The sequence below is a fragment of the Polyodon spathula genome, unplaced genomic scaffold (assembly GCF_017654505.1).
Source record: "Polyodon spathula isolate WHYD16114869_AA unplaced genomic scaffold, ASM1765450v1 scaffolds_796, whole genome shotgun sequence".
Classification (NCBI taxonomy): Eukaryota; Metazoa; Chordata; class Actinopteri; order Acipenseriformes; family Polyodontidae; genus Polyodon; species Polyodon spathula.
In genome coordinates, this window is record NW_024472283.1 from 301,854 (window position 1) to 325,422 (window position 23,569).

At 50.5% G+C, this 23,569-nt stretch overlaps 1 protein-coding gene across 3 annotated transcripts; it reads right to left on the minus strand.

Annotated features, from left to right (window-relative positions):
• Positions 1-92: 92 nt before the first annotated feature.
• Positions 93-23,131, minus strand: rapgef3 (Rap guanine nucleotide exchange factor (GEF) 3). Of its 3 annotated transcripts, XM_041241585.1 has the most exons (28): positions 23,003-23,131; positions 22,719-22,867; positions 17,500-17,544; positions 12,587-12,693; positions 12,361-12,482; positions 11,743-11,920; positions 11,202-11,286; positions 10,812-10,872; positions 10,611-10,687; positions 10,065-10,211; positions 9,590-9,702; positions 9,268-9,356; positions 8,660-8,738; positions 7,695-7,845; positions 7,416-7,498; positions 7,150-7,186; positions 6,920-6,998; positions 6,633-6,770; positions 6,182-6,279; positions 4,770-4,895; positions 4,136-4,317; positions 3,923-4,013; positions 3,556-3,606; positions 3,114-3,201; positions 2,525-2,589; positions 2,375-2,429; positions 1,442-1,513; positions 93-1,104 (listed from the first exon to the last, which is right to left on the minus strand). In XM_041241585.1, the coding sequence occupies exons 2-28, from the start codon at positions 22,740-22,742 to the stop codon at positions 986-988; spliced, it is 2,562 nt and encodes an 853-aa protein (XP_041097519.1). In that variant the 5' UTR covers positions 22,743-22,867; positions 23,003-23,131; the 3' UTR covers positions 93-985. The 3 variants fall into 3 exon arrangements, with proteins under 3 accessions (XP_041097519.1, XP_041097518.1, XP_041097520.1); XM_041241584.1 differs by lacking the exons at positions 22,719-22,867; positions 23,003-23,131 and adding an exon at positions 19,030-19,825; XM_041241586.1 differs by lacking the exons at positions 12,361-12,482; positions 12,587-12,693; positions 22,719-22,867; positions 23,003-23,131 and adding an exon at positions 19,030-19,063.
• Between the last annotated feature and the right edge of the window lie 438 nt (positions 23,132-23,569).

The window sequence follows — 23,569 nt, forward strand, 5'->3', positions numbered from 1 at the left end:
CTTTCCAGTGATTTCCCTTTTAGAAATTCAGTAATAATCTCAGATTCAATGCAGTGTGTAGGGGTGTGTGTGAAAATGACTGTGGACGAGGGTCACTTTGCAGTTGATTTTATTCATAATTTTATATACATATAAAGATACCTCCATTCCAATACGAAGCAGGTGAGGAACAGAGAGAACGATGCATATGTACCAATTCGACCTCCACCCCTGTTTTGTTTAAATGAAAGGGTCCTGTGGTTATCAGTTGATTTTGCATTACTGGAAAATGCATCACAGGGGAATCCGAAACAGACCATTCCAAATTGGAAAGGGTGAAGTCTTTTCTGGCAGGATGAGTTTAGTCTGTGGAAAACAAATTGAGAACTGCACCTCCATCACTAGCATATAGCCAATGACACCTCTTCTTCTCAGAGGTGTCATTGGCTCCGGGGGTGGGTTCGCTGGGCTCCGCGGGGCGGCTCCATTCTTTGAGCTGCGCGGGCTCTACCAGAACGGCTCTTTTTGAAAACGGAAGGCTTGGTTTTTAAGGCACTGCAGGCAGCGAGGTTTACTTGTGAGTTTATTTTTTTTCTTTTAAAGTCTTGGCGCTGTTAATCAGGACCGCGTTTTGTCTGCAGTTCAGCGCCGCATTCATCTGAAGATGGGCAGGCAGGCAATGCAATCTCACTGCATTCGCAGCGTCAGACTCCCATTGAAGAAGCAGTCCAGCAGGCTGGAATCGACGCTGTGCCCTCAGCAGCACATCCCACTGCAGAGTCCCGGAGGAGGAGTCCAGCGGTGGTCCCAGGAAATCCCATTGCAGTGGAGCACGCAGGCAGTCTGTATTGCAATGACAGGATTCCCATGGCAGTGGAGCACGCAGGCAGTCTGTATTGCAATGACAGGATTCCCATGGCAGTGGAGCACGCAGGCAGTCTGTATTGCAATGACAGGATTCCTATGGCAGTGCTGTGGTCCTCCCTGTCTGTCTGTCCGTCTGTCCTCAGGGTTCCAGTGTTCGGGAGAGCTGGGTCAGGGTCCGCTGGTTATCGATCACTCTGAGGTTCTGAACGTAGAGACGGATCCCGATTGGGCTCCGGAGGGACAGAGACTGCTCCGAACCTGGGGGGGGGAGAGCAGTAGGGTCAGGACTGGGTCTCGCCCAAAAACCAGAATTCTGAGGTAATCCAGAAATGAAGTCAAGTAGACTAGCCTTTTGTGAGCAAATCAAATAGTCAGCCTTCGACAGTAGAGATACTAACATTTAGTCTAAACATTTGTCGTCAAACGTCAAGAAAGAGGCATTAGACAAACTGTTCAGCCTGTGTGACCCTCAGTGCGCCGAGCGGAGCGCACACACACACGCGCACGCTCCGGCTCCAGCAGTGCTAGTGTTTTCAGCGCTGAAGGAAGCCTGTCTGCCTGTCTCACTGTCTCGTAGTTCCTCCTCTGCACTTACAGGCGGAGATCCTCACAGCTGCGCTCTCCGCAGACACTCTGTCGCTCCGGCTCTTCTGTGGGGACGTTGGAACTGGAAATGAAGAACAAAATGAGAAATTGGGGAAACAATAACCCCAGAGATCAATAAAACAGCAGCTTTGTTCTTTACTGGAATCTACAATGTGCACTAGAATCTGGAATGCTCAATGGGATCTAGAATGTGCACTAGAATCTGGAATGCTCAATGGGATCTAGAATGTGCACTAGAATCTGGAATGCTCAATGGGATCTAGAATGTGCACTAGAATCTGGAATGCTCAATGGGATCTAGAATCAAACCTGTAAATGGCTGCATGCGTCTGAACTCGGGTGCACAGTGTTTCCTGCCCAAATGCATTTAGTCTCTTGTTTTCCCCTGCATCTGAGTATAATCTCCCCCCAGTAGCTGCAGTGTAAATGCAAGGTGCGAGGATGGAGATGTTTCTAAACCTCTGCATTACCAGGGATGGTAATAAGACTCCTATTGCATAGCCCTTTCATGCAATCCAGTTTTTAATACCAGCTTGATCAGCCTCAGTGTGTCTAGGGAACAAGCTCAGGCGTGCCTGATTAGACTCCTAGTGAAACCAGGATCAAACTGCTCTGCAGCGGGAGTCTGATTCCCTTCCCTGATTCCCGTACAGCAGCGTGGAGAGCTGAGCCGCTGTCCTTCATACAGACCATACTGAAGCTTTCTAATCAGTAAGAGATTTTCACTTTTTATACACAGCCCCACGTGCACTTATCTCCTGTGTAACGGCCCCAGCATGACATCAGCCTGTCCATCTCTCTGCGTGACTGTGTGTTATAAACGCGATGGTTTCAGGCAGCTGTCCTGCCCACTGTTTTACGCTGAGGTCAAGCCAGCTGTGTTTAAGATCTACAGTGTGAACAGGGAAGAGGCTCTTCTTACTGTAGACCTGACTCCGGCAGTTCTCCATGACCTTCATAGTCTTTGCAAGCATGCGCTGTTGAGAACAGAGACAGGGGGGTGGGTTAAACAGGTCAGGGGTCAGGGTTTATTTCTCGCTGGGAGGGGGGGCCGGCGGGACGGGACACTCACCATTTTCTCGAAGTTGACCAGGCTGTTCAGGTGAGTCTCGTTGCCCTCATGAATGAAGGTCATGTCTGTGTCGAGAATGAGAGAGACAAGGGGGTCTGTCCAACTGTTCAGTGATCCACTGCTAGAGTGGAAGCAAGACTCCCACTGCAGAGCGCTTGGATCCAGTCCTGGATTTGCTATGAGTTTAATCAGACACACCTGAGCCTGTTACCCTCGCACACTGGGGCTCATCAAGCTGGTAGCAAAACCAGGAGTGGGTGACACTGCTCTGCAGTGGGAGTCTTACCTCCCTCCATGCACGTTCGCTTCCTTCCAGAGGGAGGATTGTACATATTGGCTCTGATTTAAATCAATTAGGCGGTCTATTCTAAGAACAAAAATCATCATATGTGCATTTTTATACACAGATCCTCTATTTAAATATCTGTTTTGTATGATTAGTTCACACATGACTTGTTGCTGTTTTGAGCCGAGTTATCGTCACTGTCAACACTGTGCATGAATCTAATCCGAGGCGTGCTCCATAGAGCTGGTTCTAAAGTTCACTTATAGGGCTCAGTCCAGGGCTCATGTTGAGCAGATCCCCTACCTTTGAGCAGCAGAGGTATGAAGGGGATGGAAGGGGGGCTGAGCTTGGAGACGGCCAGGCGGTACGCCCTGTGATTGAGGGAGGGGTCCTGCAGTCAGAAACAATAACCAGAGGGTTCAGAAAGGCTTTGTGGTTTTTACAAGCGTGACGCGACCTTAGATGCGCTTCCATAACGATTAAACACTTCTGTCCGGTCGAAACGTTTGCTGTTTCATTCTGTCTGGTCTTTAAGTGACATTGTGAGCCCACAAGCCGAAGATGAATATATCACAGTGCAGCGAAGTTTAGGCAACAGAAGACAGCAAAGAATGAGTTACAGTGCAGCTTTTAATTTACTCTAAAACTGTGATTTATTTATTTATGTGCATGAAATGAGTATCACGCAAGTTTGTGCGTTAATAATAATAATAATAATAATAATAATAATAATAGTAATACGTACCATTAACCTCTCGTAGGCTGAGTAGATCCTTTTGGTTTTGTTTGGGAGTCTCTGTATAAAAACCAAAAAATCAAACCCTTTACACAGTGAGACATTATGCCTTAAAGGGGTCTGACTCTCCCACCCCAGCACGCTGACCCTCCTCAACACCCCCCAGCACAGCAATGGGACATTCTGAAAGCAGAGCCCCCTCAACAGCCCCCCCCCAGCACAGCGGTGGGACATTCCGAAAGCAGAGCCCCCTCAACACCCCCCCCAGCACAGCGATGGGACATTCCAAAAGCAGAGCCTTCTCAACACCCCCCCAGCACAGCGATGGGACATTCTGAAAGCACGCCCCTCGGTCTCCTGTCTCCCCAGCGCTCACCTCCCAGGTCAGAGACAGCCGTCGCACAGCACTGTTCCCGAGTCCAAACATGACGGCAAAGAAGGAGTTCAGGTTCTTCTGCTCTTTGAGACTGGAACGAGAACGAGGAGGAGGCAGAGGGGGTCAGAAAAGAGACCTGAACACCTGTCAAAACACAAGCGTCACCTGCTACACTGTCATGGTTAGACAGGCAGTCAGCTCTGCGATACTCACATGCTGGCGATCTTGATGAATTTCCGGAGCAGCTGGGCTCTCCTGCCCATTTCACTGCAGAGGCACATCTCCGTGGCGACCCAGTACTGCACCTCGTTGAAGCGCAGCATGAATCTCTGCAGGTTCGCCGTCGTGGCGCCGTGGAACTTGTGCTGCCCGAAGACATGGTACACCAGCTCCACCTGGTGGAGAGAGTGGAATATTACACCATGAGGGCGAGATAAAGAAATCTAATTCTCTATAAATAACTCTGTGCCATGTGGGTGTGGTTCCCTGTGTGTTTGCCTGTGTGGGTGTGGTTCCCTGTGTGTTTGCCTGTGTGGGTGTGGTTCCCTGTGTGTTTGCCTGTGTGGGTGTGTGTGTGTGGTTCCCTGTGTGTTTGCCTGTGTGTGGGTGTGGTTCCCTGTGTGTTTGCCTGTGTGTGTGTGGTTCCCTGTGTGTTTGCCTGTGTGTGTGTGTGGTTCTCTGGCTGTTTGCCTGTGTGTGTGGTTCTCTGGCTGTTTGCCTGTGTGTGTGTGTGTGTATGTGGTTCCCTGGGTGTTTGCCTGTGTGTGTGTGTGCCCATGTGTGTGTGTTTGCCTGTGTGTGTGTGGTTCCCTGTGTGGTTCCCTGGTTCCTGTGCTGTGCCACTCGCCTGGTGCACGCAGCTGAAGAGCTCCCAGTCGTAGTCGCTGAGCTGGCTGGCAAGGTCCTTGGAGCTCATCTGCTCGAGGGAGTCGGTGGTGCCCACCTCCGGCCCGAGCTGCTCCCTCAGGGGGGTCTGTCAGGGTTTGGAAGCTCTGTTTAATGCGGGGCTGGGTTTGGAAGCTCTGTGTAATGCGGGGCTGGGTTTGGAAGCTCTGTGTAATGCGGGGCTGGGTTTGGAAGCTCTGTGTAATGCGGGGCTGGGTTTGGAAGCTCTGTGTAATGCGGGGCTGGGTTTGGAAGCTCTGTGTAATGCGGGGCTGGGTTTGGAAGCTCTGTGTAATGCGGGGCTGGGTTTGGAAGCTCTGTGTAATGCGGGGCTGGGTTTGGAAGCTCTGTGTAATGCGGGGCTGGGTTTGGAAGCTCTGTGTAATGCGGGGCTGGGTTTGGAAGCTCTGTGTAATGCGGGGCTGGGTTTGGAAGCTCTGTGTAATGCGGGGCTGGGTTTGGAAGCTCTGTGTAATGCGGGGCTGGGTTTGGAAGCTCTGTGTAATGCGGGGCTGGGTTTGGAAGCTCTGTGTAAAGCTCTGTGTAATGCGGGGCTGGGTTTGGAAGCTCTGTGTAATGCGGGGCTGGGTTTGGAAGCTCTGTGTAATGCGGGGCTGGGTTTGGAAGCTCTGTGTAATGCGGGGCTGGGTTTGGAAGCTCTGTGTAATGCGGGGCTGGGTTTGGAAGCTCTGTGTAATGCGGGGCTGGGTTTGGAAGCTCTGTGTAATGCGGGGCTGGGTTTGGAAGCTCTGTGTAATGCGGGGCTGGGTTTGGAAGCTCTGTGTAATGCGGGGCTGGGTTTGGAAGCTCTGTGTAATGCGGGGCTGGGTTTGGAAGCTCTGTGTAATGCGGGGCTGGGTTTGGAAGCTCTGTGTAATGCGGGGCTGGGTTTGGAAGCTCTGTGTAATGCGGGGCTGGGTTTGGAAGCTCTGTGTAATGCGGGGCTGGGTTTGGAAGCTCTGTGTAATGCGGGGCTGGGTTTGGAAGCTCTGTGTAATGCGGGGCTGGGTTTGGAAGCTCTGTGTAATGCGGGGCTGGGTTTGGAAGCTCTGTGTAATGCGGGGCTGGGTTTGGAAGCTCTGTGTAATGCGGGGCTGGGTTTGGAAGCTCTGTGTAATGCGGGGCTGGGTTTGGAAGCTCTGTGTAATGCGGGGCTGGGTTTGGAAGCTCTGTGTAATGCGGGGCTGGGTTTGGAAGCTCTGTGTAATGCGGGGCTGGGTTTGGAAGCTCTGTGTAATGCGGGGCTGGGTTTGGAAGCTCTGTGTAATGCGGGGCTGGGTTTGGAAGCTCTGTGTAATGCGGGGCTGGGTTTGGAAGCTCTGTGTAATGCAGGGCTGGGTTTGGTTGGGATTCAGAGACTGCTTCTTGTTTTACCAGCTTGTCGACCTGATCGGCAGTGCAGATGAAGAGCCTCTCATTCAGCCCCAGGGCAGTGTGCACCCTGGTGGCATCCAGCTTCAACTGCAGCTTGTCTAAAGGAGAGAGGAGACAGAGGATTGAGACACAATTAAAACAAAAAGATATAAACATAGTTTGCTTAACATCATGAAATCAAATAAACTACAAGATGACATCGCAAGAGAAGCCTACTGGAAGCTGTAATAGTAGCACGGCAGTATTTCATGTTTGGTTTCGAAATGTCACGTTTTTCTTTCTTTCTGTCATTTAAAGGATATGGAAAAATACAAAGAGGTGTGCAATTCAGTATGTTAACATAACGATATTCAGCAGCCTTCACTTCATTCTGTACTTGCCACCCCTCCTCTAATGCAGACTCCACGTGCAGCGTTGTGTGATTGAGCTTTTCCGGCCCCCCCCCACCCACCTCCAGACGAGTTCATCTTCACCAGGACGTGGTTCCCCCCGGGGTTCACCAGCGATGACATCACTTCCTGCGCAGAGACGTTCACGGGCAGCATGAGGCTGACGAAGGTGTGGTCCGGTCTGAAGTACTTCTGCAGGACTGAGGGAAGGAGACGGTTACAGAGGCAGTGAAAGCCTTGCACTGAGGCCCAGTAGATCCTGGCACTGCCACTGCAGTGGCTCAGGAGGCACTCAGCAGGTGCTGCTTGAGATTCTCTTTCGGAGTCCCAGCCGCTGCGGAACACTCACCTCTGTCCTGCGCTCTGATTGGCTGGCAGCTGCCTAGGTGCTCCTCCGGATTGGCAAACCAGTTTAAACAGTTCAGGGCCTGTAAGGAAACAGCAGAGTGAGTGAGAATTGGCTTTCCGCGCCCCCCTGCATGCCAAACACGGGCATTCTCACGACGTGCTCCATACAGACTTGTGGAAACGACCCGCAAGATCTGCTCAAGCCTGCTGGGATCCGGGCTGTCAGGTTACCTGGGCCGGGGGAGGTGTCTGGCAGCTGCTTTCCGATCTAGAAGACAAAGAAGAGAAACCGAGTCGACACGGAAGCAAGCGACACGCTTTCAGCACAGTGTGGAGCCTGACGGCAGGTCTCTCTGCATAGATATTGTGACTGGGCTTTCCTGCTCTTTGCTGTGCTTTTAGAACAGCGAACTGGGACAGGAGGAGGAGAGTGGAGGGATAAGGAGGGGTGCAGGCAGCGACACACAGCAGGGACCCCCTCCCATTCGAACACTTACATTCGGGTCTTCCTGTGGTCCTGGAGCTGCTCCCTCAGCATGCTGGTCAAGCGAGAGTCACTCTGGACCCCCTCGGTCAGCCTCTGCCATACAGAGAGAGAGAGAGAGAGAGAGATGGGGAAAAAAACTCATTGCATAGCAGCTTCACCCATTCCAGGTTTTACTACCAGCTTGATTAGTGTGTCCAGGTAACAAGCTCAGGTGTGCGTGACGTACATTTCAATGATATTCCTCTACAGGGCAGTTCTGATGCCCAGGGTTGCGATTCCCTGCTCTCACCTCCAGAAAATCCATGGCGATGGGATCCTCCTTCAGCAGCTCCCCGTACAGAGACACCCACTGCCCGACCAGGCGAAGGATCTTCTGCTTCTTGTTGAGAGAATAGGCAGCCTTCTCCAGCTCAGAGCCCTCACTCGGCTCCGCGAGGTAGGTGAGCAAAGGGTTAAGGAAAGGGGGGTTTCAGCGGGCGCTGCCACCTCGCCTGGCATTCCCACAGCCCGGCTGGTGCGTCAGCAACGGCCGCCTTCCTTCAGCGCTGTGTGGTGAAGGAGGCAGCGGCTGAGATGTGGGTCCGCTCGACTGTCGGCACGCTGCTAGCAGACCTACCGCTCCGGCCAAGAGTTTAGCATCACCCTACAGAATGAACAAATGTGACCTTTCGAAATCTTGCATGAAATACTGAGCTACTGTTATGGCTTCCAGTAGACGTTTGCCGATAACATTTTGCAGTTTCTTTGCTCATACGATGTTAAATAAATAATCTCAATTATGCTCATACAGTTTTATTTATTAATTTATTTTAGGTAATGCAACACGTTTGGCCACAGCTTTGTAAGTGTCATGCAATTGGTTTTAGAACAGATTCAGCGGAATATGCATTCTTAAGGTGACCGTTGAAGTTTTTTAAACTCGCACACCAATGCATTTCGCTACAGTTGGACTACAAGTACCAGAATGCACTGCGGTGTGACTTACTGTTCCATCTATAAAAAAAAAAAAAAGATTCCAAATTCTACCTTGTCTATTCTTTAGCTTAGCTCAGCTATTAATGACCGTATAGCCAAACCCTAAGCATTTCCACTAAGCTGATTGAATCAGCGCGTTGGTCGCTCCCCGGACTCTCTGTGTGTTTCTGTGGCCTGATCAGCGTTTCTAAGTGGCTCAGTGCTGCTGGTGCCCACGTGTGCCGTGGGAGGCATGGCGTGGGTTCTCAGGGCCCTGGCACAGGAGACTGGCAAGGATATTGGTGCAGCAGGGCAGGGCAGAGCAGCGAGGTGGGCATGAAGACCTTGTGGGTCTGGAGGAAATCAGTCATGCAGGTCTCTGGAGAGAGGGAGAGAGGGAGAGAGCAGGGGAGAGGGAGAGCAGGGGGGAGAGGGAGAGAGAAAGGGGTAGAGAGAGAGGGATGGAGGGGAGGGAGAGAGGAGAAAGCGGGGGGAGAGGGAGAGAGAAAGGGGTAGGGAGGGGAGAGGGAGAGAGCGGGGGAGAGGGAGAGAGAAAGGGGTAGAGAGGGAGACAGGGGGAGAGGGAGAGAGGTGTTACACGATGCATGAATTTACCATAGTTTACTACATTTTTCACTTTATTTTAGTATCAGCTCGCAATGCTTGCTTGTGCTTTACTGTGACTGGAGTTGACTCCGCAGAGGGAGGGGGTTGATGTGGAAAGAATGTGTGTTTTTTTTAATCCTGTAATATATCTCATTTCTATTTCACGCTGTGTGTAAAGCAGGGCCAAAGAGAGCCGTTGAGACGGTGTCTGAAAGGCGGTCCGAGTGCAGGACAGTTCATCTAGATCTGCTGTGTATAATACAGTGTGTCCTGTCCTGCGAGAGACGACTCTCTGAGCTCACCTGTGAGGTCACTGCAGCCGGAATCCAGGCGCACAGATTCCAGTAAGTGTTCTAGAATTTTCTCGGGGGTTCCAGACATCACAGTGTATCTGTGGCAGAAGGACGGATGGAAGAGATTACATTTCGGTTAACGAGCGCATGGCACCTGGACTGTGAGAAGGCAGAGCAGTACAGCATAAAAAGACTTGAAAAATTGTGTGCGTACTTGTAGTTGAAGCTATCTGATTGGTTAGGCATACAGAAAAGGGGGCGTGTGCTTCCTTGCGGCGGTTCTTCAAACCTCCCTGATTGGCTGTGCATACAGAAAGGGGCGGGGGCTTACTTGTGGCTGTTCCCAGAAGCTCCCTGATTGGCTGGTCCTCCTCTAGGGCTCTTCTCCAGCACCAGCACCACCTTCCCGTGCTCCTCCAGCCGGACCGTGTTGGCCTCCACATCCTGGAACAAGCAAAGCAGCACAGCTTATTGGCTGAGAGGGGAGTGGAGACACGCCCGCGTGCAGCACCACCCAATGGCAACGCAAGGGTCTGTCTAAGGCTCGGCGTCTACGATAACATGAAATGAATTTTTATCATCAATGACATTTCTCAATTCCCAGTAAACAGTAGCTAAGGGATGTCTGTGTGAGTTTAATGGGTCCTGGCTGAGCGGCTCTCAAGTTCCAGCTGACATGTAGAGATCTACCTGCACTTGGAAACCCACAGAAGCTGTACAATCTGCTGCTGAGACTTGGGGAGGCTCTGCAGTGCTGAGACGGGGCGCCTCCTCTGGCTGCGCGTTCCCGTCCCGCTCGCTCTCACCTTCAGGATGCGGATGAAGTCGTGCTTGTCGACGCGCAGGAAGTGACAGCGGTCCTCGCGCAGGATGATGGTGGCGGCTCGGGGGGCATCGTTCACCAGGGCCAGCTGACCGAAATCATCACCCTCGTGAAGCGTGGTCACCAAGCCCTGCGCACAAACACACACACACACGTAAACACAGAGAGAGAGACACACACGCACACAGAGAGAGAGAGAGAGACACACACACACACACACACACATAAACACACAGAACTTGGTTTCAGGAGACTTGGTTTCAAGTCAATGCACAGCACACCAGAGGAGACTTGGGGTTTGATACAGCAAAGTTGTCTCAAGCTAGGTCTCCCGGTCTCCTGGAAGCAGGTTTCAAGCCACTGTGTGTTCCCTCAGTTTAAGAGTGGGACAGTTCTTAAAAACTCACATCCCAGTGCATCCATGCATGATGCTTTTAACTCTCTGAACTACAAGTACCAGAATGCACTGTGGTGCCAGGGATCCTGGAGCCCTGTGACCACCATGTGCACCTGCCTTCTACTGCAGTACCTTCCCGTGCGTGACCACGTTCACTGAGCCCTTCCAGATGATGTACCACGAGGTCCCCTTGTCTCCCTGGCTGAACACTGCAAGGCAGACAGACAGACAGACAGGCAGGCGGTCAGAGCAGTGAACTTGAGGTCTGATGACATTTATAGAGGAGTTTACAGGCTACCTCTGTGCTTTTAAACACTGTGCTGAGATACTTACAGACCGTGCCAGCCTTGGCGTGAGACTCGAACACCAGCACAGCCGCGAGCTCCCTCCGAACCTGAAATTCAACAGCAAAGCTGGGGGCTGTCAATTCAAGGGACCGTTTCTGAGTTCAGATAATGCACTGTGTGCTTACACAGAGCCGCATGTGTTAACAAGTGCAGCCACTAGATGGCACTATAAACAAAGGAGACATTCAAGAATGGAGTTCAATGTTACAGAGTACTGACAGCGCTGGAGAGCTGAGAGTGAAGTGTGTTTAAACCAGTGCTCGTTATTATTAAGGGGAGGAGCAATGACAGCGCTGGAGAGCTGAGGGCGGAGCTTAGACTGTGTCCACTCGGTGACTGTCGCTATGTATTTAAATTAAAGAAGGAGGCGTCTTACTGAGCTGGAGAGGTGCGCCACGGCTTTGATGTGCAGAAGCTCCTCAAAGATCACCTCCAGCTCCTCAGCGGTCCTCTGGTTTGGACTAAAGAAGAGGGGGGGGGGAGGAGAAGCAGCGGGTCAGTACAGCAGACAGCGCTGTCGTGGCACATGCTGCCCCCTGCAGGTCAGGCAAGGAATTACCACCTTTCTCTCCAGAACTGGGCGTACAAACCAGCACTGTTACAGGGGCTTCCTCAGGAATGCAATATAAACTAGTGGAATAGGCATGAGTACAGGTTTGATGTGTCATTCTTTTGACAATATACTCTGTGTCATGTTTTTTTTTCTTAAAGAACATGTTATACGGAAGCTTGTTATTCTTGCAGCCCAGTAGGTGGCGCTAAAGAACTGTATACTCTTCTTAACCAGTTCCAGCCAAGGATCGTTATAATCGAGCCACAGCAAGAACCTGTTAATTCCTCTTAGAGGGGTGCAGCGCTCAAAGGTGCCTCCCTGGGTGGAGTTTAGTGCTGAGGGGCGGCAGCTCAGCGGGACTCACGGTTTCCGCAGGATCATAGTGAGGAGAGCATCGGGCCCCATCTGAATCAGCAACAGCAGGGACTCCTGAAGCTCCTCCTCCCGCTCCTTCTCATTGGCCGCCGGCTCCACTCCAGACTCCGCCTCCGGGAAGTGGTAGAACTGCGAGTCCCTGTCCTGGAAGTTCAACTCCTGCTTGACTGAAAAGCGAGGGAAGAAGCAGGCCAGCGTGAGAGGAGAAGAGAGCTGAGTTTGTCTTCAGCTGCCAGAATACAGCAAGGCAGTTAATCATAAACCCTGCAGCTTGAAAGAAAAGTGCTGACACTGTTCTGGCAAAAAAAGTTAATCTGGAGTCACATTCCCTTTGCTGAACTTCAAGCAAAACTTCTGTCTGCTGAGAGCAAAGGTCTTTGCACAAGCTAATAGCCCAGCAGCAGCGATGTGTTTCATCGGGGGGGCTACCCTCTCGCCCAGCACTTCACCCAGTGCTCCACGCAAGAAAGAGCTTCATCGTGTTCCTGCTACAAAAACAGCAAGAGCAACGAACAAAACGTTCTCAAGACCTAAAATAAAGAAGCAGGTTTGCACCCCCCCTAAGCCCCCCCCCGCCCCGTCGTCAGTCAGGCCGACCAGTTCCTACCGTGAGCAAGCACGCCCTCGTCAAGCAACACCTGCAGCACCCCCACCGCCTGGCTCCGTGATTGGACAGAGACGCTGAGCCTGATCAGCCAATCAACAAGCTCCCGGCCGGACGAGCATTGCCTGCCGAGGACGAAAAAACATGCCGACTTTGATCAGGTTTCGATTCGCGTGGAAAGGAAATTCCAATGAAATCCGCTGGCTGTTCCGGCCGTAGGGTCCCCAACCTGTAGGTCTTGAGATGGTGCTTCCTGTCTCTGATCAGCGAGGGGGTGTGCTCCAGCAAGGCGCTGTGCAGGACTCTGCCAGCTCTCCACACACGCTCCGACGAGAACTGAGGGCAGGCAGACAGATAGACCTTAGCAGATTTGCACAGTGATTTTTTCCTCATTAAACTATGCATTTGGAATGGTTTTCCGTGGCTCTTTGTGGGATGTGCCTGCCTGAGCTTTTCCACAGTGTTACGGTTTTCTACTGTACTTTTTCTATTTTTTTTTCCCATGGCAAACTTTTAACAATTATTGTTTTAAGAGGTTTGACGTGAGTCTTATTTCTTTCACTGGTTACAGATTGAATCCAGTTAAGAAATGCCAAAGGATAAGACCGGCAAACAGGCAGAGAAGCAAACAGAGGAAAGGTTATTGGGAGGGTGTCGTGTTCTGTGTTTCAATGTGAATTCACCAGTGACTCTCGCAGTAAAGGACTCCCATGCCCCGACTCGCAGCTCCAAACAGAAGCCCTCCTCTCCCCTGGAATGCAGCCCCTGGCTAACACGCTCTCTTGCGATTGCCATGCTTGTTCTCAGACTTCCTCTTCATTTCCTTGCTGTTTGGTAAAGGCGCTGGTCGATCGCACTCGGTTTTTGAGATGGGAACCCAGCCTCCGCCCCAGCAGTGTGTGTGTGTAACTGAGATTGTGTTTACCAAACTGCCCCTCACTCGAGTCGGGTTTCACGGTTACAATGGGATCAGTGCAGGGCAGGGGCATCTACTGAACCTGGTCCTGCCAACGGCACACCTGAGCAAGGGGAGGGAGCGCAGGAGAGGTGCCAGGGGGGCCGCAGGAGAGGTGCCAGGGGGCCCAGGAGAGGTGCCAGGGGGGCCGCAGGAGAGGTGCCAGAGGGGCCGCAGGAGAGGTGCCAGAGGGCCCAGGAGAGGTGCCAGGGGGGCCCAGGAGAGGTGCCAGGGGGGCCGCAGGAGAGGTGCCAGAGGGCCCAGGAGAGGTGCCAGGGGGGCCCAGGAGAGGTGCCAGGGGGCCCAGGAGAGGTGCCAGGGGGGCCCAGGAGAGGTGCCAGGGGGCCCAGGAGAGGTGCCAGGGGGCCCAGGAGAGGTGCCAGGGGGCGCAGTTTATCGGCTTTGTTTAAGTTTTTGTTGTGTTCCACCTTTTTTTTTAATTATTGTTTAACTTCATTTTTATTTCAAATTGTATTTGCTTAATTATAACATTTCTGTGTGTGTGTGTGTGTGTGTGTGTGTGTGTGTGTGTGTGTGTGTGTGTGTGTGTGTGTGTGTGTGTGTGTGTGTGTGTGTGTGTGTGTGTGTGTGTGTGTGTGTGTGTGTGTGTGTTTATGTGTGTGTGTGTGTGTGTGTGTGTGTGTGTGTGTGTGTGTGTGTGTGTGTGTGTGTGTGTGTGTGTGTGTGTGTGTGTGCCGGTCTGTGTGTGTGTGTGTGTGTGTGTGTGTGTGTGTGTGTGTGTGTGTGTGTGTGTGTGTGTGTGTGTGTGTGTGTGTGTGTGTGTGTGTGTGTGTGTGTGTGTGTGTGTGTGTGTGTGTGTGTGTGTGTGTGTGTGTGTGTGTGTGTGTGTGTGTGTGTGTGTGTGTGTGTGTGTGTGTGTGTGTGTGTGTGTGTGTGTGTGTGTGTGTGTGTGTGTGTATGTGTGTGTGTGTGTGTGTGTGTGTGTGTGTGTGTGTGTGTGTGTGTGTGTGTGTGTGTGTGTGTGTGTGTGTGTGTGTGTGTGTGTGTGTGTGTGTGTGTGTGTGTGTGTGTGTGTGTGTGTGTGTGTGTGTGTGTGTGTGTGTGTGTGTGTGTGTGTGTGTGTGTGTGTGTGTGTGTGTGTGTGTGTGTGTGTGTGTGTGTGTGTGTGTGTGTGTGTGTGTGTGTGTGTGTGTGTGTGTGTGTGTGTGTGTGTGTGTGTGTGTGTGTGTGTGTGTGTGTGTGTGTGTGTGTGTGTGTGTGTGTGTGTGTGTGTGTGTGTGTTTGTGTGTTTGTGTGTGTGTGTGTGTGTGTGTGTGTGTGTGTGTGTGTGTGTGTGTGTGTGTGTGTGTGTGTGTGTGTGTGTGTGTGTGTGTGCCGGTCTGTGTGTTTATGTGTGTGTGTGTCGGCCTGTGTTTGTGTCTCCAGGTGTGTATCGGTGTGTGTATCAGTGTGCGTTTGTCTGTGTGTATTAGTGTGTGTGTCTGTTTGTGTCTCTGTGTGTCTGTCCCAATGTCTCTGTGTGTGTGTGTGTGTCTCAGTGTCTCTCTGTGTGTGTGTGTCTCAGTGTGTGTCTGTCTCAATGTCTCTCTGTGTGTGTTTGTGTCTGTGTGTGTGTGTGTCTCAGTGTCTCTCTCTCTGTGTGTGTCTCTGTGTGTGTCTGTCTCAATGTCTCTCTGTGTGTGTTTGTGTCTGTGTGTGTGTGTGTGTCTCAGTGTCTCTCTCTCTCTCTGTGTCTCTGTGTCTCTGTGTGTGTCTCTGTGTGTGTCTGTCTCAATGTCTCGGTGTGTGTGTGTTATCTGTGCATTACTGTGGGCTGGTCCTCATTTGCTTCCCAGGGTGTTAAAGCTACCGTTGTGTCAGCACTGAGCACGTGACCGAAACGCTCTGCTTTCAGCTTGGTGGGGGAAGCTGAGCTCAGTGCTAGTTCTTCCATTGCGGTTGGAAACACACAGAAATCTGCCTGCTTTTGAAGTGTAATTGCCTCGCTGCACCCACAGTGCAAACATCCTTGTAACGAGGGGTCTGGCTGACAGAGGAGCACGCCCGTGATGCAAACACTTTCACAGGAGAGTAGCTGCTGTGCACTGAGCTCGGCTCAGCCCTGACACGAGCGTCACAGTGTCCCATTCCCAGAACAGCATGCCTCTAGCCAGGACTGCACAGCCCCTGGAGAGCTGACCCCACCAGCCAGGGGTCCTGGGTACAGTCTGCCCTCAGGAGCACAGAGCTGCTTTCTCACAGGAAAAATCTTCCCACTGCAGAGAGTCTGTGCAGCGTCTGGGGAAGCACACAACGCTGCCAGCAAGGGGCTCTTCAGACCCTCAGACGCAACTCTTGAAGAACTTTCTAGCAGGTCTCTCTATAACATTTCTGTTCTGTTCTCGTTTCAAACATATTAATTCCATCACGCTGTTTATTTTTTTAAAATTATTTATTTGTTTTATTATTGTTGTTTTACGTGATTTTTGTAATCGGTCATAAGCTATAGTTTATACACATAATGACAATAATCGGATTCCTGGAATGAAAGGGGGGGTCTTGGATGGACTCGTTGTTTTCAGTCAGCTGTGCTGTGCTTATTATTTCAAAGACATTGTGTCCTAGAAATCTCATTCACAGGGAAGCCTCGAGGGCAACAGCACGTGACGCTTTGACAAAAGGACTAAAGAGACAATATAAATATCTACAATAGGGTGCAATGCGAGAAATTTAAAAACAATCGTCAGCTTTAAATAATGTAGGTCGTTTCCCAGCATGCATTGTCTCCGTGGCTGTAAGCAAACACAGTATTACCTGCTGTCAATTCTGGACACAAGTGAGAACAAATTGAATCTGTCATGCTGGTTCGGCACCATTGAAATATCAGACAGCAGGGGGCTGCAATGCCTCGAAGGAAGCACAGGCTGTCTCAGGTTATTGTAATTAAACTGCTGATACTGAACTTCAGTTTCCTCACGTCAAGAAATCTGCCTCGCAGTGTTTGAGGGACCCAGTCATGTCAACCGAGGAGGCTCAGGAAAGGGTTAATGGGAAAGCTGGTAAACAACTAAATCCCTGGGCAAACAGGAGCGAAGCAAAGGAGGAGCCGCGCAGGAGGGCAGAGAGATTAGAGGGGAGCCAGAGGTCGTTTCAGCAAGGGCGTCCCTCTTAGAGACCAGAGTGAGAAAGAAAGGCTGGAACTTTCCCCCCCTGCGGTCGCAATCTTAAATATTGAGAATGACAGCGAGCCCGCTGCATTGCTCACGAGAGACTGAGGCTTGCAGGGGGAGAGCGCAGACAGCACACGGAGGTGTGTTCGCTTGAACAATTAACAGGGTACATTTTTATTTAGATGCCAGTACATTAAATACCTTGCCTGGTAGTTCCAAAATAGTGAACCAAATAATGGTGTATTAATAATCCAGGTTTTACTGCTGTGAGCCCCAGTGTGTACAGGTAACAAGCTCAGGTGTGATTAAACTCACAGTAAAACCAGGAATGGATCGCACTGCTATGCAATGGGGGTCTTACTGCCATCCTTGGTAATGTATTGCACATGACTTAAACTCTCAATTAACATAACAGCTCTGTTCAATCAGACATATTTAATATTTTTCAAGGTCTTTTACAGTTGATGATTCAAGGTGGAAGACCTGTGAAACATTCTGAATGCCTGTAGAGAAGTGTTAGAAAGTGTCCCGCAATCAGATCATTAGACCGATTTGAAGTAATTGAGAGCTTGGGGTGGCACGAAAGCCAGGAGGGGGGGGGGGGGAGGGTTCTGGGCGCTCAGGCTGTGCCAGTGCTACCCCTGGTTCTGTTCTCCTCGTGGTCTCCACCCGCGGGGGGGGGGTTTCTGAGCAGCGCTGCTAAGGGGTCCCGCGACATTGTGACTCGTCAGCACTTTAGACCGAATGCTTGTGGAAATTTTTACAATCCAAACACAACAGTCGAAGGAAATTACCTGGCAGTAAATAAAAGATGCCAGCCGTGCACTTTCAGTGGATTACCTCCTGCCACGGGCTTTTAATGCCCTTTTCATAGGGAGATCCAATCAGTAAACACAGCGCCCCCTACAGTAGAGTCTATCAGAACACCTCAGCACTTATCATTCTGTACCGACCTGCGTGAAAACCTCTGGGGGCCAGAATTTCAATTTTCCGCTCAGCAATCTAGAAACAGCAGGCCCTGGAGAAGCGGTTTAAACCAACGTATTGATTATCAGAGGTATGAAAGGGGAAGCCTACCTGCTTCAGGGTTTCAGCAGAGTCCAGATTCTCAGGCAACGGGGTCTAAAACACAAGCAGAGTTATATATGAGTTCACATGGCGTTGAGAGAGAGGGAGGGGCGATCGGGGTGCAGTACTCAGCTGTAACCACTAGGTCACGCAGTCTGTGGTAGAGAGCATGGAAGGTTTTGCCTGGTCATGTTGTTGACCACCTGGACCCTTTGACAGCTCTGAGATCAGTCTGGGAACCGGACGAGCTCAGGTGGGCACGAGAGGACCGCCTCTCGTTCTGAAATGCAAACCAGCCCAGAGGTGCAGCACCAGCAGAATTGATACCGATCCACAGGGCGGGGATTGAGATTTGAACCCAGATCATTAGACCCCCCCTGGGTCTGATCACTGCCCCAGGGTTTACAGGAGAGTCGCCTAACGTTTGTGTCTTTAAAGACCTTGAAGAGTGTCCCAGGCTTGCAGGCTGCTGAGGGAGGCTGTCTCAGTGCTGCAGCGATTCCCTCCCAGCAGCTGTTCAGCTGCATGTTGACACAGTAAACATGGCTGGTGCTGCTAGTAATCACGCAGTCACACGCTATTTGAGGCTGAAGTCTGCTGAGCGCAGTCTGACCGGGCTTATTGTGACCTGCACTCCAGTCAGCAGAGCCCCTGAGCTTCACTGCAACAGGAATGCGCGAACTGTGACACAGCGGCTGTGCTGTAACTGAACCGAGGAGTGTGAAGACCCCGGGGGTGTCTGCGTTGTGGTTTCCCCTCGTCTGCATTACTCTCAGCTAGCTAACTGCAGTTTCCATTCACCCACCTCACTACACACACACACACACACACACACACACCTCCAGGTATGTGAACTGGATACCACGGTTACCATGGTTTCCGGGGGGGTGGGGGGGTGCACTCAGCATGACCTATTTTAAAATTAGCCTTCCCATTTATTTCATTGTTTCTGTTCCAACGCAGAAAGTGCAAAATGACAAAAAACAAAAGCCATTCAGCCTTGCACACAGGTCCTCAGCGGGTATTGCAATGACTGTGGAGCACTTCTGTGATGCAACCATTCCAATGGCTCTATAGCTTTGCAGCAAGTGGAGCTGCAGTACTGCAGGCTGGAAGAACGGGTGCTGTAGCCTTGCTCTCTTCAATTTACACTTAAACAAACTGGACAGCCATCAAGGTCTGGCTGCCTAAGATTTAAGGATTAAAGCACCTCGCTTTCACCGCGTTGAATTGGTAGGGTTGGATGACGCTGCCAATCTGAAATGTACCCGCTTATTGTACGTGGAGGGGGTAGGACAAGAAAATAGGAACACCTGCCATAACACTGTCAATACCTGGGTTGCGTGAAACTGCTATGCAATAGGAGTCTTATTACCGTCTCTGTAATCTATAATATAATAATAAAAATAACAGATAATCAGTTATGTACTTATACTGCAGTGCGAATGCAAATATTATAGTAATAGAATAACTACACAGTTACATGTGTCATGTAATAATAATAATAATAATAATAATAATAATAATAATAATAATTACCCAGCTGATTCCTCGTATAGTGTCGGTCTCCGCCGAAACCCGGTCTGGCTGCACATGGTACACATGGCTTCGAAACAAAGGCATGTTAATATTATTATCGCTGCTCCCGTCAAACAGGTACACCTGCATTGAAGATCTCCACCCCACCCCACCCCCTGTGCGAGGGGGGCGTCCCGAATAACCCTAAGTTCCACTGTGACGCAGGTGAGGCGAAGTTCTCACTCCAGAAATTCCGATTCTTAAACAACGAGCCGCACGCAGGACAGAAAGCAACGCGAGTCTGCCTTCATCGCCTCACACATGCAATGCCGTGCGCCTCACCATTAAAACAAAGGCGAACTTTGCACAATGAAAACGATATTCCTGTCAGACGTAATGCGTGCTTTAAAAGTTTGCATCTGGGGGAGGAGAGCGGGGGTGTAATTTCGTTTCAAACCCTACCAGTGTAAAATACAGTTTCGGTTTTGAAATGTTGTCTTTATATCTCTAAGCAGGGCTCCAAAAAGAACTCCCAACTCCAGTTTCAACGCGACTAGTCCGGGTGACGTTGTCTTTCAGCTCCGGGGAGTTGCTGTGGAGACGCTGCCGGGTCCCAGTGAGGCGCAAATGCCCTCGGGGTTGTTATTCCAGTAAAAGATTGATATGCGCCCTTTAACACTCCTCAATCGGGCTTGTTCTGTTCTCAACAACAGCGATACAAACCAGCGGGGCGGAGAGTCAAGTCAACAGCGACCTCCAGACTTCTTTTCAATCTGGAGATCTCTAATTCATCGATATCAAAACACACACACACACCTGCATAACAGGTAATATTAAATAACAGACTAATCCCGTGTCAACGGGTATATTAAATATCACATTTCTCTATTCAAATACTTCACAGTGAATATCCTATTTTACGCATCATAAGTATTCCTCTGGTAGCGTTTTGTTTTTATAAATAAAATTAGACACTTTGGGTCAGGTCAGGCATAAAATCCTGATCGCAAATTAATGATCCTATCCTGACAACACCAAAAACAAAACAAAACAAAAGCATGCTTGATTTCCCTCCAGCTTGAGAGGGCAGGACCCGCAGACCCGCAGCCCAGCAGCCCAGCAATTCACCCGAACCGAAACACCCTCTCCAAAGTTTCCGTGAAGCTCCTCTCAAATCCACAGGCGGTGCGTTTCAAACAGGTGTACGCGTGTAGTGGAGACACGTCGGCGCGCTCCAGGTGCGGGTTAGTGCTGATATTATTATTATTATTATTATTATTATTATTATTATTATTATTATTATTATTATTATTATTATTTGCGCCCATTATTATCGTTTGGCACCCAGCTGCGCAGACGGTAATAGCGCAGCGAGGCGGCTCACACCTCGCACAGCACCGCCAGTCTGAGCGCTGCTGTTTGGCAGACAGGTGACCTCGGCGATTGGCGCTGGAGTCCCTCCCTTGCCGAGTTTGCGCCCAGCCTGTGTAGAGGGAGAGGCGGGCGTGCCCTGCGACACTGCGCGCTGCTGTTTGGCAGACAGGTGACCTCGGCGATTGGCGCTGGAGTCCCTCCCTTGCCGAGTTTGCGCCCAGCCTGTGTAGAGGGAGAGGCGGGCGTGCCCTGCGACACTGCGCGCAAGCTTGTTTGCTGGCTGGCCGCTGTGCGCTGCTTGCACGCTGTTTAAGTGGGCGCTGCTCTTCGCGCATCTCTTCTTGCAGGGCAGGTGCTCCCTTCATCGTTTAATAACACAACAGATTGAAAGAAAGACGGTCCTATTTTTCATTTCTGTTTTATATTATGTAGTATATTATGTCTATAAACCACTACAGCACGCTTTGCGCCATTATAAAGGTTCGCCGCGGTGTTTTTGTAGGATAATTTGGCACGTTATCCATTTTTGTTCATATTTATCCGTGTTTTTTTGTATTTGTATATACTTCACTATATCGCTTTGTACATTGTAAAAATAAATACCGTATTTTTACGGTAAATTTATTTTAATATTGACATGTTTTGTTTCAGTTTTTTTTTAATTACGGTAAAAGTTGTTCAATATTAGTGTCAAATAATAATTTAAAAAACATGTACCTTTAATACAAAAATATACAAGAGAATTAATCAAATACCGTTTTATAAATCCAATATTAAGGTAAATTGACCATAAAAACGTTGTATTTCTTTATTTATTTTACAGCATGTGTGTTCACTGTGCTTTACTGCACTTTGCTGTGGTTTCACTGTAGTACACTTTTAAAAGCGCAGGAGCATGTTGAGAGAAATCATTTTCAACAACAGCACTTGAGCGCTGGCGCTCACTTGAGAGTGCGTTCTCCGAAGTGAAAATAACAAGGGAGCACTCAAAGGTTTTTTGTTTTTTGTTTGTTTTTGTTTTCTGAATATGGCTGGAAGGGTCCTGTAATATTCAATAAAACGATGACTCCTGTCAAAGCGAGCCCGGCCGTTATCAGGAGCCGCATCCTGGGACCAGGGAGGGGGGTGTTTCGGGGAGATAAGCTTCTTGCTGGGGGCCGGTGCCTGGCAAAAAAAACAGCCGAGCCCGAGTGACTCGAGTTATTTAGCAGACTCTTTGATCCAAAGCGATTTACTGAGACTAGAGGCGGCACTGTGCATCACAACTATGCCCTGTACAGCGTACCCCCCACACCAGCGGGTAACCCTGCGCTCTCTGTGCGCAGCAAGTTTTGTTTGACTGACCTCAGCCAGGACAATAAACAAGAAACAAAACGCCACGTCCCGGCGCTAACTCCCCTTCCTGCCTTTAATTAAAACCGCAGGAGACTCCGGATACCGTGAGGCAGGATCAAAAGCTAGGCTGACCTGCCATTGTGCTCCCGGCCTTCCTCCACCCTCCCACCCACCTGTTGTGAGGGGAAATCTTGCAGCTTAGTTTTGGTGAAATGCTGCCCTCTGCTGGCTCATCACCTTCACTGCAGCACCCTCAGCATCTTAGACGTGGTTGTTTTACAGTTCCATGACCAGGCTGCAGCACGCATGCCATGCAATACCACAGTGCCAAGCAGGTGGCGCTAACAGAATTCTGGAATATGATACCAGTGCAGTAGTGAATTCGGCTCAAAGGCAGTCAGAGAAAGTAGCTACTCAGCTCAGGCCCACGGTGTTAGGACGCTACCCCGGTTTGTGGCACTGTTTGTGGACCCGGCTCCCCAGTCCCTTCAGCACACTGCAGCAGTGGAGCTTCAAAGAGCAGCCGAGTTTCCCCGTGGTGATGGAGGTGAGCTGTCCTGGCAGGGAGGGGAGGACGGGCTGTGTTTTCCTGAAACTGAACTGGACCCACAGTGTTCAGCTCATTGCACCGTGGGAAAGGTCAGAGGGCAGGGTGTGGTCTGCATGAAGCCGGATCCAGAGCGCTCTTTACATCCCGAGAGAGGGCAGCTGACATTCCCAGGCAGGGAGGCGCTTCACTCTCTCATACTAAACATTTTCAATGCAGTACACCGCATCCACAGGACTGTGCCAAAGAAAAGCCCTCTGAACGTTATCACAGTAATTCTGTGGTTGTTCCCATGGTAATACCATGCATGCTATAGTTTACTTTTTTTTTTTTTAAATATGCTTTACCATACCTCTCTGTGCTTTATTAAACTGTGCAGCGGTTTCACTGTGGAAAACGTTTGCAAGGGCAGGAGCGGAAGCAGGATTGACTTTTGTTTGAAGTTTCTGCTCACCTCGTTCCTGGCGCGCTGCAGCATGGTGCCTTCAAGGGGGTCCAGCCCATGCAAACGGCACAGGGTCCGGAGCAACAGAGCTAGCTGTAATGAGGCCAAGCACAGCACACACTGTAGAAAACAAGAGTCTGCAGAAAGTACGTGAAAGTCTGAGAGAGAGAGAGAGAGAGAGAGAGAGAGAGAGAGTTCACAAATCACTGCTTCAGAATCTCTTTAGATGCTGCCCAGCTTGGGAGATTACTGTCATTCAGCCTGGAAACACAGAGGCACTGTGTGCCGCTCACCTCTCCCGGTCTCTGCTCTGGTTTGCTTGCCCGCCCAGCGCCTAATCCATCGCTCTTCTGATGCACACCTGGAGTCCTGTGATCAGCCTGCCTGCCTCCTGCTCTCACGCGTCCTGTAAACAGAGCACCGCCCCCTCTGTCACCAGCCCCTAGCAGCAGCTTCCTGCTGCTCTGTGATTGGAGGCTGGCTGGCTGGATGGACAGAGTACTGGCACTGCAGTAAAACAGTCATGGCACTGGCAGTATCCGAACGGGACATCTGGAAGGGGCAGAGGGCGGTGGGGGTGCTGGTTAGGTGCAAAATGTGACTGTTTAAGTTTACAAGACACGGCCTGAGGCTGCAGAAGCATTGCTAGCTTGCAGATCACTCCTACACCTCTCTGTCTTGACAGAAGAAAACCGCATCTTCAGAAGCTGCAAAACTGAGCTCAGACCACCTCTTGCAGCTGCATGCAAACCCGTCGCAGAGACCACAAGCTGAAAGGAAGAGTGCTGCGGTAGCCCTGGCTGTCTGAGTGACTTCTTATTTGAACAGGTCTGTCTCACGCAAGGTGAACCTGTGTCTGA

Excerpts from the sequence above, each read along its gene's own strand:
- rapgef3 (XM_041241584.1), bottom strand. The coding sequence starts at position 19,158 with ATGCAGGTGTACCTGTTTGACGGGAGCAGCGATAATAATATTAACATG. Across the intron at positions 1,514-2,374 it reads CTGCCGGAGTCAGGTCTACA|TTCCAACGTCCCCACAGAAG; the intron begins GTAAGAAGAGCC and ends CTTCATTTCCAG. Across the intron at positions 1,105-1,441 it reads AGCTGTGAGGATCTCCGCCT|GTTCGGAGCAGTCTCTGTCC; the intron begins GTAAGTGCAGAG and ends TCCCCCCCCCAG.